This window comes from Coregonus clupeaformis, unplaced genomic scaffold, assembly GCF_020615455.1.
Source record: "Coregonus clupeaformis isolate EN_2021a unplaced genomic scaffold, ASM2061545v1 scaf0337, whole genome shotgun sequence".
NCBI classification, from domain to species: Eukaryota; Metazoa; Chordata; class Actinopteri; order Salmoniformes; family Salmonidae; genus Coregonus; species Coregonus clupeaformis.
Genome location: NW_025533792.1, coordinates 334,810 through 348,489, shown reverse-complemented (window position 1 = coordinate 348,489; position 13,680 = coordinate 334,810). Strand labels below are relative to the sequence as shown.

Here is a 13,680-nt window from a genome sequence, read left to right as displayed (position 1 = left end):
ACACCACTAGAGGTAGGTTACAGGACTAGTAAACACCACTAGAGGCAGGTTACAGGACTAGTAAACACCACTAGAGGCAGGTTACATGACTAGTAAACACCACTAGAGGTAGGTTACAGGACTAGTAAACACCACTAGAGGTAGGTTACAGGACTAGTAAACACCACTAGAGGTAGGTTACAGGACTAGTAAACACCACTAGAGGTAGGTTACAGGACTAGTAAACACCACTAGAGGCAGGTTACAGGACTAGTAAACACCACTAGAGGTAGGTTACAGGACTAGTAAACACCATTAGAGGTAGGTTACAGGACTAGTAAACACCACTAGAGGCAGGTTACAGGACTAGTAAACACCACTAGAGGTAGGTTACAGGACTAGTAAACACCACTAGAGGTAGGTTACAGGACTAGTAAACACCACTAGAGGTAGGTTACAGGACTAGTAAACACCACTAGAGGCAGGTTACAGGACTAGTAAACACCACTAGAGGCAGGTTACAGGACTAGTAAACACCACTAGAGGTAGGTTACAGGACTAGTAAACACCACTAGAGGCAGGTTACAGGACTAGTAAACACCACTAGAGGCAGGTTACAGGACTAGTAAACACCACTAGAGGCAGGTTACAGGACTAGTAAACACCACTAGAGGCAGGTTACAGGACTAGTAAACACCACTAGAGGCAGGTTACAGGACTAGTAAACACCACTAGAGGTAGGTTACAGGACTAGTAAACACAACTAGAGGTAGGTTACAGGACTAGTAAACACCACTAGAGGCAGGTTACAGGACTAGTAAACACCACTATAGGTAGGTTACAGGACTAGTAAACACCACTAGAGGCAGGTTACAGGACTAGTAAACACCACTAGAGGTAGGTTACAGGACTAGTAAACACCACTAGAGGTAGGTTACAGGACTAGTAAACACCACTAGAGGCAGGTTACAGGACTAGTAAACACCACTAGAGGTAGGTTACAGGACTAGTAAACACCACTAGAGGCAGGTTACAGGACTAGTAAACACCACTAGGGGTAGGTTACAGGACTAGTAAACACCACTAGGGGTAGGTTACAGGACTAGTAAACACCACTAGGGGTAGGTTACAGGACTAGTAAACACCACTAGGGGTAGGTTACAGGACTAGTAAACACCACTAGAGGTAGGTTACAGGACTAGTAAACACCACTAGAGGTAGGTTACAGGACTAGTAAACACCACTAGAGGTAGGTTACAGGACTAGTAAACACCACTAGAGGTAGGTTACAGGACTAGTAAACACCACTAGAGGTAGGTTACAGGACTAGTAAACACCACTAGAGGTAGGTTACAGGACTAGTAAACACCACTAGAGGTAGGTTACAGGACTAGTAAACACCACTAGAGGTAGGTTACAGGACTAGTAAACACCACTAGAGGTAGGTTACAGGACTAGTAAACACCACTAGAGGTAGGTTACAGGACTAGTAAACACCACTAGAGGTAGGTTACAGGACTAGTAAACACCACTAGAGGTAGGTTACAGGACTAGTAAACACCACTAGAGGCAGGTTACAGGACTAGTAAACACCACTAGAGGCAGGTTACAGGACTAGTAAACACCACTAGAGGCAGGTTACAGGACTAGTAAACACCACTAGAGGCAGGTTACAGGACTAGTAAACACCACTAGAGGCAGGTTACAGGATTAGTAAACACCCCTAGAGGCAGGTTACAGGACTAGTAAACACCACTAGAGGCAGGTTACAGGACTAGTAAACACCACTAGAGGCAGGTTACAGGACTAGTAAACACCACTAGAGGCAGGTTACAGGACTAGTAAACACCACTAGAGGCAGGTTACAGGACTAGTAAACACCACTAGAGGTAGGTTACAGGACTAGTAAACACCACTAGAGGTAGGTTACAGGACTAGTAAACACCACTAGAGGCAGGTTACAGGACTAGTAAACACCACTAGAGGCAGGTTACAGGACTAGTAAACACCACTAGAGGTAGGTTACAGGACTAGTAAACACCACTAGGGGGTAGGTTACAGGACTAGTAAACACCACTAGAGGCAGGTTACAGGACTAGTAAACACCACTAGAGGCAGGTTACAGGACTAGTAAACACCACTAGAGGTAGGTTACAGGACTAGTAAACACCACTAGGGGTAGGTTACAGGACTAGTAAACACCACTAGAGGCAGGTTACAGGACTAGTAAACACCACTAGAGGTAGGTTACAGGACTAGTAAACACCACTAGAGGTAGGTTACAGGACTAGTAAACACCACTAGAGGTAGGTTACAGGACTAGTAAACACCACTAGAGGTAGGTTACAGGACTAGTAAACACCACTAGAGGCAGGTTACAGGACTAGTAAACACCACTAGAGGTAGGTTACAGGACTAGTAAACACCACTAGAGGTAGGTTACAGGACTAGTAAACACCACTAGAGGTAGGTTACAGGACTAGTACACACCACTAGAGGTAGGTTACAGGACTAGTAAACACCACTAGAGGTAGGTTACAGGACTAGTACACACCTTCCTCTGCATCTCGGGCCTTCTTTTCGTCTCTGTCCTGCCCGGCACACTGCATTATCATCCCACAGAAGGCCTTCATCACCGGGTGACTCTGGCTCACCTCAATCTTCAGATAGTGAGCATAGCAGCGGTAGGCTGTTAGAGAGACACAGGGACAGACAGGTTGGGAGATCAGAATCACTGGGCTAAATCAAATCCAATCAAATGTTATTTGTCACATGCACGTGTTTAGCAGATGTTGCTGCGGGTGTAGCGAAATGCTTGTGCTTCTAGCTCCGACAGTGTAGTAATATCTAACAAGTAATATCTAAAAATTTCACAACATACAGTTGAAGTCGGAAGTTTACATACACCTTAGCCGAATACATTTAAACTACGTTTTTCACAATTCCTGACATTTAATTCTGGTAATAATTCCCTGTCTTAGGTCAGTTAGGATCACCACTTTATTTTAAGAATGTGAAATGTCAGAATAATAGTAGAGAGAATTATTTATTTCAGCTTTTATTTATTTAATCAAATTCCCAGTGGGTCAGAAGTTTACATACACTGAATTAGTATTTGGTAGCATTGACTTTAAATTGTTTAACTTGGGTCAAATGTTTCGGGTAGCCTTCCACAAGCTTCCCACAATTAGTTGGGTGAATTTTGGCCCATTCCTCCTGACAGAGCTGGTGTAACTGAGTCAGGTTTGTAGGCCTCCTTGCTCGCACACACTTTTTCAGTTCTGGCCACACATTTTCTATAGGATTGAGGTCAGAGCTTTGTGATGGCCACTCCAATACCTTGACTTTGTTGTCCTTAAGCCATTTTGCCACAACTTTGGAAGTATGCTTGGGGTCATTGTCCATTTAGAAGACCCATTTGCGACCAAGCCTTAACTTCCTGACTGATGTCTTGAGATGTTGCTTCAATATATCCACATAATTTTCCAAGTGCACCAGTCTCTCCTGCAGCAAAGCACCCCCACAGCATGATGCTGCCACCCCCGTGCTTCACGGTTGGGATGGTGTTCTTCAGCTTGCAAGCGTCCCCCTTTTTCCTCCAAACATAACGATGGTCATTATGGACAAACAGTTCTATTTTTGTTTCATCAGACCAGAGGACATTTCTCCAAAAAGTACGATCTTTGTCCCCATGTGCAGTTGCAAACCGTAGTCTGGCTTTTACAGTGGGGAAAAAAAAGTATTTAGTCAGCCACCAATTGTGCAAGTTCTCCCACTTAAAAAGATGAGAGAGGCCTGTACTTTTCATCATAGGTACACGTCAACTATGACAGACAAAATGAGATTTTTTTCTCCAGAAAATCACATTGTAGGATTTTTAATGAATTTATTTGCAAATTATGGTGGAAAATAAGTATTTGGTCAATAACAAAAGTTTCTCAATACTTTGTTATAAACCCTTTGTTGGCAATGACACAGGTCAAATGTTTTCTGTAAGTCTTCACAAGGTTCTCACACACTGTTGCTGGTATTTTGGCCCATTCCTCCATGCAGATCTCCTCTAGAGCAGTGATGTTTTGGGGCTGTCGCTGGGCAACACGGACTTTCAACTCCCTCCAAAGATTTTCTATGGGGTTGAGATCTGGAGACTGGCTAGGCCACTCCAGGACCTTGAAATGCTTCTTACAAAGCCACTCCTTCGTTGCCCGGGCGGTGTGTTTGGGATCATTGTCATGCTGAAAGACCCAGCCACGTTTCATCTTCAATGCCCTTGCTGATGGAAGGAGGTTTTCACTCAAAATCTCACGATACATGGCCCCATTCATTCTTTCCTTTACACGGATCAGCCGTCCTGGTCCCTTTGCAGAAAAACAGCCCCAAAGCATGATGTTTCCACCCCCATGCTTCACAGTAGGTATGGTGTTCTTTGGATGCAACTCAGCATTCTTTGTCCTCCAAACACAACGAGTTTAGTTTTTACCTAAAAGTTCTATTTTGGTTTCATCTGACCATATGACATTCTCCCAATCCTCTTCTGGATCATCCAAATGCACTCTAGCAAACTTCAGACGGGCCTGGACATGTACTGTCTTAAGCAGGGGGACACGTCTGGCACTGCAGGATTTGAGTCCCTGGCGCGTAGTGTTTACTGATGGTAGGCTTTGTTACTTTGGTCCCAGCTCTCTGCAGGTCATTCACTAGGTCCCCCCATGTGGTTCTGGGATTTTTGCTCACCGTTCTTGTGATCATTTTGACCCCACGGGGTGAGATCTTGCGTGGAGCCCCAGATCGAGGGAGATTATCAGTGGTCTTGTATGTCTTCCATTTCCCTAATAATTGCTCCCACAGTTGATTTCTTCAAACCAAGCTGCTTACCTATTGCAGATTCAGTCTTCCCAGCCTGGTGCAGGTCTACAATTTTGTTTCTGGTGTCCTTTGACAGCTCTTTGGTCTTGGCCATAGTGGAGTTTGGAGTGTGACTGTTTGAGGTTGTGGACAGGTGTCTTTTATACTGATAACAAGTTCAAACAGGTTCCATTAATACAGGTAACGAGTGAAGGACAGAGGAGCCTCTTAAAGAAGAAGTTACAGGTCTGTGAGAGCCAGAAATCTTGCTTGTTTGTAGGTGACCAAATACTTATTTTCCACCATAATTTGCAAATAAATTCATTAAAAATCCTACAATGTGATTTTCTGGATTTTTTGTCTTCTCAATTTGTCTGTCATAGTTGACGTGTACCTATGATGAAAATTACAGGCCTCTCTCATCTTTTTAAGTGGGAGATCTTGCACAATTGGTGGCTGACTAAATACTTTTTTCCCCCACTGTATAGTTTATTATGTGGCTTGCGACAGCAGCCACATTTTAAATATTGTAAGAATAATTTATAACTTATTAAATGGGGCTTACGAAGCAAGAGTCCCCACTTTAAATCTTCTACATACTTCTTATTAGGTGGGACTTGTAGTGTATATATATATATATATATATATATATATATATATATATATATATATATATATATAAACGCCATTCAAACGTTTAAAAGTTCAGACTGGTCTGGAATAGTGTGCTTGCATTAGATTTCCGCTCTTTCCTTCCTCGGCAACACCGTCTGGGTGAAGAGCACACCTCCCTGTACTAATTGCTAATTGCCTCGCAAAGGTGAAGAGCACACCTCCCTGTACTAATTGCTAATTGCCTCGCAAAGGTGAAGAGCACACCTCCCTGTACTAATTGCTAATTGCCTCGCAAAGGTGAAGAGCACACCTCCCTGTACCAATTGCTAATTGCCTCGCAAAGGTGAAGAGCACACCTCCCTGTACTAATTGCTAATTGCCTCGCAAAGGTGAAGAGCACACCTCCCTGTACTAATTGCTAATTGCCTCGCAAAGGTGAAGAGCACACCTCCCTGTACTAATTGCTAATTGCCTCGCAAAGGTGAAGCGCACACCTCCCTGTACTAATTGCTAATTGCCTCGCAAAGGTGAAGAGCACACCTCCCTGTACTAATTGCTGATTGCCTCGCAAAGGTGAAGAGCACACCTCCCTGTACTAATTGCTAATTGCCTCGCAAAGGTGAAGAGCACACCTCCCTGTACTAATTACTGATTGCCTAGCAAAGGTGAAGAGCACACCTCCCTGTACTAATTGCTAATTGCCTCGCAAAGGTGAAGAGCACACCTCCCTGTACTAATTGCTAATTGCCTCGCAAAGGTGAAGAGCACACCTCCCTGTACTAATTACTGATTGCCTAGGTGAGGTGAAGAGCACACCTCCCTGTACTAATTGCTAATTGCCTCGCAAAGGTGAAGAGCACACCTCCCTGTACTAATTGCTAATTGCCTCGCAAAGGTGAAGAGCACACCTCCCTGTACTAATTGCTGATTGCCTCGCAAAGGTGAAGAGCACACCTCCCTGTACTAATTGCTAATTGCCTCGCAAAGGTGAAGAGCACACCTCCCTGTACTAATTGCTGATTGCCTCGCAAAGGTGAAGAGCACACCTCCCTGTACTAATTGCTAATTGCCTCGCAAAGGTGAAGAGCACACCTCCCTGTACTAATTGCTAATTGCCTCGCAAAGGTGAAGAGCACACCTCCCTGTACTAATTGCTAATTGCCTCGCAAAGGTGAAGAGCACACCTCCCTGTACTAATTGCTAATTGCCTCGCAAAGGTGAAGAGCACACCTCCCTGTACTAATTGCTAATTGCCTCGCAAAGGTGAAGAGCACACCTCCCTGTACTAATTGCTAATTGCCTCGCAAAGGTGAAGAGCACACCTCCCTGTACTAATTGCTAATTGCCTCGCAAAGGTGAAGAGCACACCTCCCTGTACTAATTGCTAATTGCCTCGCAAAGGTGAAGAGCACACCTCCCTGTACTAATTGCTAATTGCCTCGCAAAGGTGAAGAGCACACCTCCCCTGTACTAATTGCTAATTGCCTCGCAAAGGTGAAGAGCACAGCTCCCTGTACTAATTGCTAATTGCCTCGCAAAGGTGAAGAGCACACCTCCCTGTACTACTTGCTAATTGCCTCGCAAAGGTGAAGAGCACACCTCCCTGTACTAATTGCTAATTGCCTCGCAAAGGTGAAGAGCACACCTCCCTGTACTAATTGCTAATTGCCTCGCAAAGGTGAAGAGCACACCTCCCTGTACTAATTGCTAATTGCCTCGCAAAAGTGAAGAGCACACCTCCCTGTACTAATTGCTAATTGCCTCGCAAAGGTGAAGAGCACACCTCCCTGTACTAATTGCTAATTGCCTCGCAAAGGTGAAGAGCACACCTCCCTGTACTAATTGCTAATTGCCTCGCAAAGGTGAAGAGCACACCTCCCTGTACTAATTGCTAATTGCCTCGCAAAGGTGAAGAGCACACCTCCCTGTACTAATTGCTAATTGCCTCGCAAAGGTGAAGAGCACACCTCCCTGTACTAATTGCTAATTGCCTCGCAAAGGTGAAGAGCACACCTCCCTGTACTAATTGCTAATTGCCTCGCAAAGGTGAAGAGCACACCTCCCTGTACTAATTGCTAATTGCCTCGCAAAGGTGAAGAGCACACCTCCCTGTACTAATTGCTAATTGCCTCGCAAAGGTGAAGAGCACACCTCCCTGTACTAATTGCTAATTGCCTCGCAAAGGTGAAGAGCACACCTCCCTGTACTAATTGCTAATTGCCTCGCAAAGGTGAAGAGCACACCTCCCTGTACTAATTGCTAATTGCCTCGCAAAGGTGAAGAGCACACCTCCCTGTACTAATTGCTAATTGCCTCGCAAAGGTGAAGAGCACACCTCCCTGTACTAATTGCTAATTGCCTCGCAAAGGTGAAGAGCACACCTTCCTGTACTGATTGCCTAGGTGAGGAGAAGCCACTCCCCCTCCAAAACAGCCACTGATTATCAAAAGAACAGCCACACATTGCCCCGCCCCCTTGATCCTGGTTGACGTGTCAACAATCAACTGCAAGTTATGAGCAGTCAGCAGCTCACACACCGGTTAGACAACATTTTTACTTGTCACTCCTGGAGATATCAGGAGCCCTCTAGCTTTGGAATGAAGCACTTAATATAAATCCCTCACCACAGTCTCATAAATCTGAGACTGCATCCCAAACGACATCCTATTCATTTTTAGTCATTTAGCAGACGCTCTTATCCAGAGCGACTTACAGTTAGTGAGTGCATACAGTTTTCATACTGGCCCCCCGTGGGAATCGAACCCACAACCCTGGCGTTGCAAGCACCATGCTCTATCAACTGAGCTACAGGAGACTATTCCCTATATAGTGCACTACTTTAGACCAGAGCCCTATGACACCCTGTTCCCTATATAGTGCACTACTTTAGACCAGGGCCCTATGACACCCTGTTCCCTATATAGAGCACTACTTTAGACCAGAGCCCTATGACACCCTGTTCCCTATGTAGTGCACTACTTTAGACCAGAGCCCTATGACACCCTGTTCCCTATATAGTGCATTGCTTTTGACCAGAGCCCTATGACACCCTATTCCCTATATAGTGCACTACTTTTGACCAGAGCCCTATGCGAAATAGGGTGCCATTTGGGAAATCTCATAACTGCAGCAATTTCTGATATTGGAGTGCAATCACAATGCATCGGGGAAAACGGTTCGACAGACTAGAGGAGGATAACGGTTCGACAGACTAGAGGAGGATAACGGTTCGACAGACTAGAGGAGGGATAACGGTTCGACAGACTAGAGGAGGGATAACGGTTCGACAGACTAGAGGAGGGATAACGGTTCGACAGACTAGAGGAGGATAACGGTTCGACAGACTAGAGAAGGGATAACGGTTCGACAGACTAGAGGAGGATAACGGTTCGACAGACTAGAGGAGGATAACGGTTCGACAGACTAGAGGAGGGATAACGGTTCGACAGACTAGAGGAGGATAACGGTTCGACAGACTAGAGGAGGATAACGGTTCGACAGACTAGAGGAGGGATAACGGTTCGACAGACTAGAGGAGGGATAACGGTTCGACGAGACTAGAGGAGGATAACGGTTCGACAGACTAGAGGAGGATAACGGTTCGACAGACTAGAGGAGGATAACGGTTCGACAGACTAGAGGAGGGATAACGGTTCGACAGACTAGAGGAGGATAACGGTTCGACAGACTAGAGGAGGATAACGGTTCGACAGACTAGAGGAGGATAACGGTTCGACAGACTAGAGGAGGATAACGGTTCGACAGACTAGAGGAGGATAACGGTTCGACAGACTAGAGGAGGATAACGGTTCGACAGACTAGAGGGATAACGGTTCGACAGACTAGAGGAGGATAACGGTTCGACAGACTAGAGGAGGATAACGGTTCGACAGACTAGAGGAGGGATAACGGTTCGACAGACTAGAGGAGGGATAACGGGTCTCGACAGACTAGAGGAGGGATAACGGTTCGACAGACTAGAGGAGGATAACGGTTCGACAGACTAGAGGAGGATAACGGTTCGACAGACTAGAGGAGGGATAACGGTTCGACAGACTAGAGGAGGGATAACGGTTCGACAGACTAGAGGAGGGATAACGGTTCGACAGACTAGAGGAGGGATAACGGTTCGACAGACTAGAGGAGGATAACGGTTCGACAGACTAGAGGAGGGATAACGGTTCGACAGACTAGAGGAGGGATAACGGTTCGACAGACTAGAGGAGGATAACGGTTCGACAGACTAGAGGAGGGATAACGGTTCGACAGACTAGAGGAGGATAACGGTTCGACAGACTAGAGGAGGATAACGGTTCGACAGACTAGAGGAGGATAACGGTTCGACAGACTAGAGGAGGATAACGGTTCGACAGACTAGAGGAGGATAACGGTTCGACAGACTAGAGGAGGGATAACGGTTCGACAGACTAGAGGAGGATAACGGTTCGACAGACTAGAGGAGGGATAACGGTTCGACAGACTAGAGGAGGGATAACGGTTCGACAGACTAGAGGAGGATAACGGTTCGACAGACTAGAGGGATAACGGTTCGACAGACTAGAGGAGGATAACGGTTCGGACAGACTAGAGGAGGATAACGGTTCGACAGACTAGAGGAGGGATAACGGTTCGACAGACTAGAGGAGGATAACGGTTCGACAGACTAGAGGAGGGATAACGGTTCGACAGACTAGAGGAGGGATAACGGTTCGACAGACTAGAGGGATAACGGTTCGACAGACTAGAGGAGGATAACGGTTCGACAGACTAGAGGAGGATAACGGTTCGACAGACTAGAGGAGGATAACGGTTCGACAGACTAGAGGAGGGATAACGGTTCGACAGACTAGAGGAGGATAACGGTTCGACAGACTAGAGGAGGATAACGGTTCGACAGACTAGAAGAGGATAACGGTTCGACAGACTAGAGGAGGATAACGGTTCGACAGACTAGAGGAGGATAACGGTTCGACAGACTAGAGGAGGGATAACGGTTCGACAGACTAGAGGAGGATAACGGTTCGACAGACTAGAGGAGGGATAACGGTTCGACAAACTAGAGGAGGGATAACGGTTCGACAGACTAGAGGAGGATAACGGTTCGACAGACTAGAGGAGGATAACGGTTCGACAGACTAGAGGGATAACGGTTCGACAGACTAGAGGAGGGATAACGGTTCGACAGACTAGAGGAGGATAACGGTTCGACAGACTAGAGGGATAACGGTTCGACAGACTAGAGGAGGATAACGGTTCGACAGACTAGAGGAGGATAACGGTTCGACAGACTAGAGGAGGGATAACGGTTCGACAGACTAGAGGAGGATAACGGTTCGACAGACTAGAGGAGGATAACGGTTCGACAGACTAGAGGAGGATAACGGTTCGACAGACTAGAGGAGGATAACGGTTCGACAGACTAGAGGAGGATAACGGTTCGACAGACTAGAGGAGGATAACGGTTCGACAGACTAGAGGAGGGATAACGGTTCGACAGACTAGAGGAGGATAACGGTTCGACAGACTAGAGGAGGATAACGGTTCGACAGACTAGAGGAGGATAACGGTTCGACAGACTAGAGGAGGATAACGGTTCGACAGACTAGAGGAGGGATAACGGTTCGACAGACTAGAGGAGGGATAACGGTTCGACAGACTAGAGGAGGATAACGGTTCGACAGACTAGAGGAGGATAACGGTTCGACAGACTAGAGGAGGGATAACGGTTCGACAGAATAGAGGAGGATAACGGTTCGACAGACTAGAGGAGGGATAACGGTTCGACAGACTAGAGGAGGATAACGGTTCGACAGACTAGAGGAGGATAACGGTTCGACAGACTAGAGGAGGATAACGGTTCGACAGACTAGAGGAGGATAACGGTTCGACAGACTAGAGGAGGATAACGGTTCGACAGACTAGAGGAGGATAACGGTTCGACAGACTAGAGGAGGGATAACGGTTCGACAGACTAGAGGAGGGATAACGGTTCGACAGACTAGAGGGATAACGGTTCGACAGACTAGAGGAGGGATAACGGTTCGACAGACTAGAGGAGGATAACGGTTCGACAGACTAGAGGAGGGATAACGGTTCGACAGACTAGAGGAGGATAACGGTTCGACAGACTAGAGGAGGATAACGGTTCGACAGACTAGAGGAGGGATAACGGTTCGACAGACTAGAGGAGGGATAACGGTTCGACAGACTAGAGGAGGATAACGGTTCGACAGACTAGAGGAGGTATAACGGTTCGACAGACTAGAGGAGGATAACGGTTCGACAGACTAGAGGAGGGATAACGGTTCGACAGACTAGAGGAGGATAACGGTTCGACAGACTAGAGGAGGGATAACGGTTCGACAGACTAGAGGAGGGATAACGTTTCGAGATACTAGAGGAGGATAACGGTTCGACAGACTAGAGGAGGATAACGGTTCGACAGACTAGAGGAGGGATAACGGTTCGACAGACTAGAGGAGGGATAACGGTTCGACAGACTAGAGGAGGGATAACGGTTCGACAGACTAGAGGAGGATAACGGTTCGACAGACTAGAGGAGGATAACGGTTCGACAGACTAGAGGAGGGATAACGGTTCGACAGACTAGAGGGATAACGGTTCGACAGACTAGAGGAGGATAACGGGTTCGACAGACTAGAGGAGGGATAACGGTTCGACAGACTAGAGGAGGGATAACGGTTCGACAGACTAGAGGAGGGATAACGGTTCGACAGACTAGAGGAGGGATAACGGTTCGACAGACTAGAGGAGGGATAACGGTTCGACAGACTAGAGGAGGATAACGGTTCGACAGACTAGAGGAGGATAACGGTTCGACAGACTAGAGGAGGGATAACGGTTCGACAGACTAGAGGAGGGATAACGGTTCGACAGACTAGAGGAGGGATAACGGTTCGACAGACTAGAGGAGGGATAACGGTTCGACAGACTAGAGGGATAACGGTTCGACAGACTAGAGGAGGGATAACGGTTCGACAGACTAGAGGGATAACGGTTCGACAGACTAGAGGAGGGATAACGGTTCGACAGACTAGAGGAGGATAACGGTTCGACAGACTAGAGGAGGATAACGGTTCGACAGACTAGAGGAGGATAACGGTTCGACAGACTAGAGGAGGATAACGGTTCGACAGACTAGAGGAGGGATAACGGTTCGACAGACTAGAGGAGGGATAACGGTTCGACAGACTAGAGGAGGGATAACGGTTCGACAGACTAGAGGAGGATAACGGTTCGACAGACTAGAGGAGGGATAACGGTTCGACAGACTAGAGGAGGGATAACGGTTCGACAGACTAGAGGAGGATAACGGTTCGACAGACTAGAGGAGGATAACGGTTCGACAGACTAGAGGAGGATAACGGTTCGACAGACTAGAGGAGGGATAACGGTTCGACAGACTAGAGGAGGATAACGGTTCGACAGACTAGAGGAGGGATAACGGTTCGACAGACTAGAGGAGGGATAACGGTTCCGACAGACTAGAGGAGGGATAACGGTTCGACAGACTAGAGGAGGGATAACGGTTCGACAGACTAGAGGAGGGATAACGGTTCGACAGACTAGAGGAGGGATAACGGTTCGACAGACTAGAGTAGGGATAACGGTTCGACAGACTAGAGGAGGATAACGGTTCGACAGACTAGAGGAGGATAACGGTTCGACAGACTAGAGGAGGGATAACGGTTCGACAGACTAGAGGAGGATAACGGTTCGACAGACTAGAGGAGGGATAACGGTTCGACAGACTAGAGGAGGATAACGGTTCGACAGACTAGAGGAGGATAACGGTTCGAACAGACTAGAGGAGGGATAACGGTTCAACAGACTAGAGGAGGGATAACGGGTTGGACAGACTAGAGGAGGATAACGGTTCGACAGACTAGAGGAGGATAACGGTTCGACAGACTAGAGGAGGGATAACGGTTCGACAGACTAGAGGAGGGATAACGGTTCGACAGACTAGAGGAGGATAACGGTTCGACATACTAGAGGAGGGATAACGGTTCAACAGACTAGAGGAGGGATAACGGGTTGGACAGACTAGAGGAGGATAACGGTTCGACAGACTAGAGGAGGATAACGGTTTGACAGACTATAGGAGGGATAACGGTTCGACAGACTAGAGGGATAACGGTTCGACAGACTAGAGGAGGGATAACGGTTCGACAGACTAGAGGAGGGATAACGGCTCGACAGACTAGAGGAGGATAACGG

The 13,680-nt window shown here is 47.0% G+C and overlaps 1 protein-coding gene across 1 annotated transcript in view; it reads right to left on the bottom strand.

The window, feature by feature from the left end:
• stra6 (signaling receptor and transporter of retinol STRA6) overlaps window positions 1–13,680 on the bottom strand; it is a 124,111-nt gene that overhangs the window by 30,006 nt on the left and 80,425 nt on the right. The window contains exon 17 of the mRNA XM_045214917.1: window positions 2,534–2,668. Coding sequence (XP_045070852.1) covers window positions 2,534–2,668 — 135 coding nt within the window. The remainder of the gene's footprint in view (window positions 1–2,533; window positions 2,669–13,680) is intronic.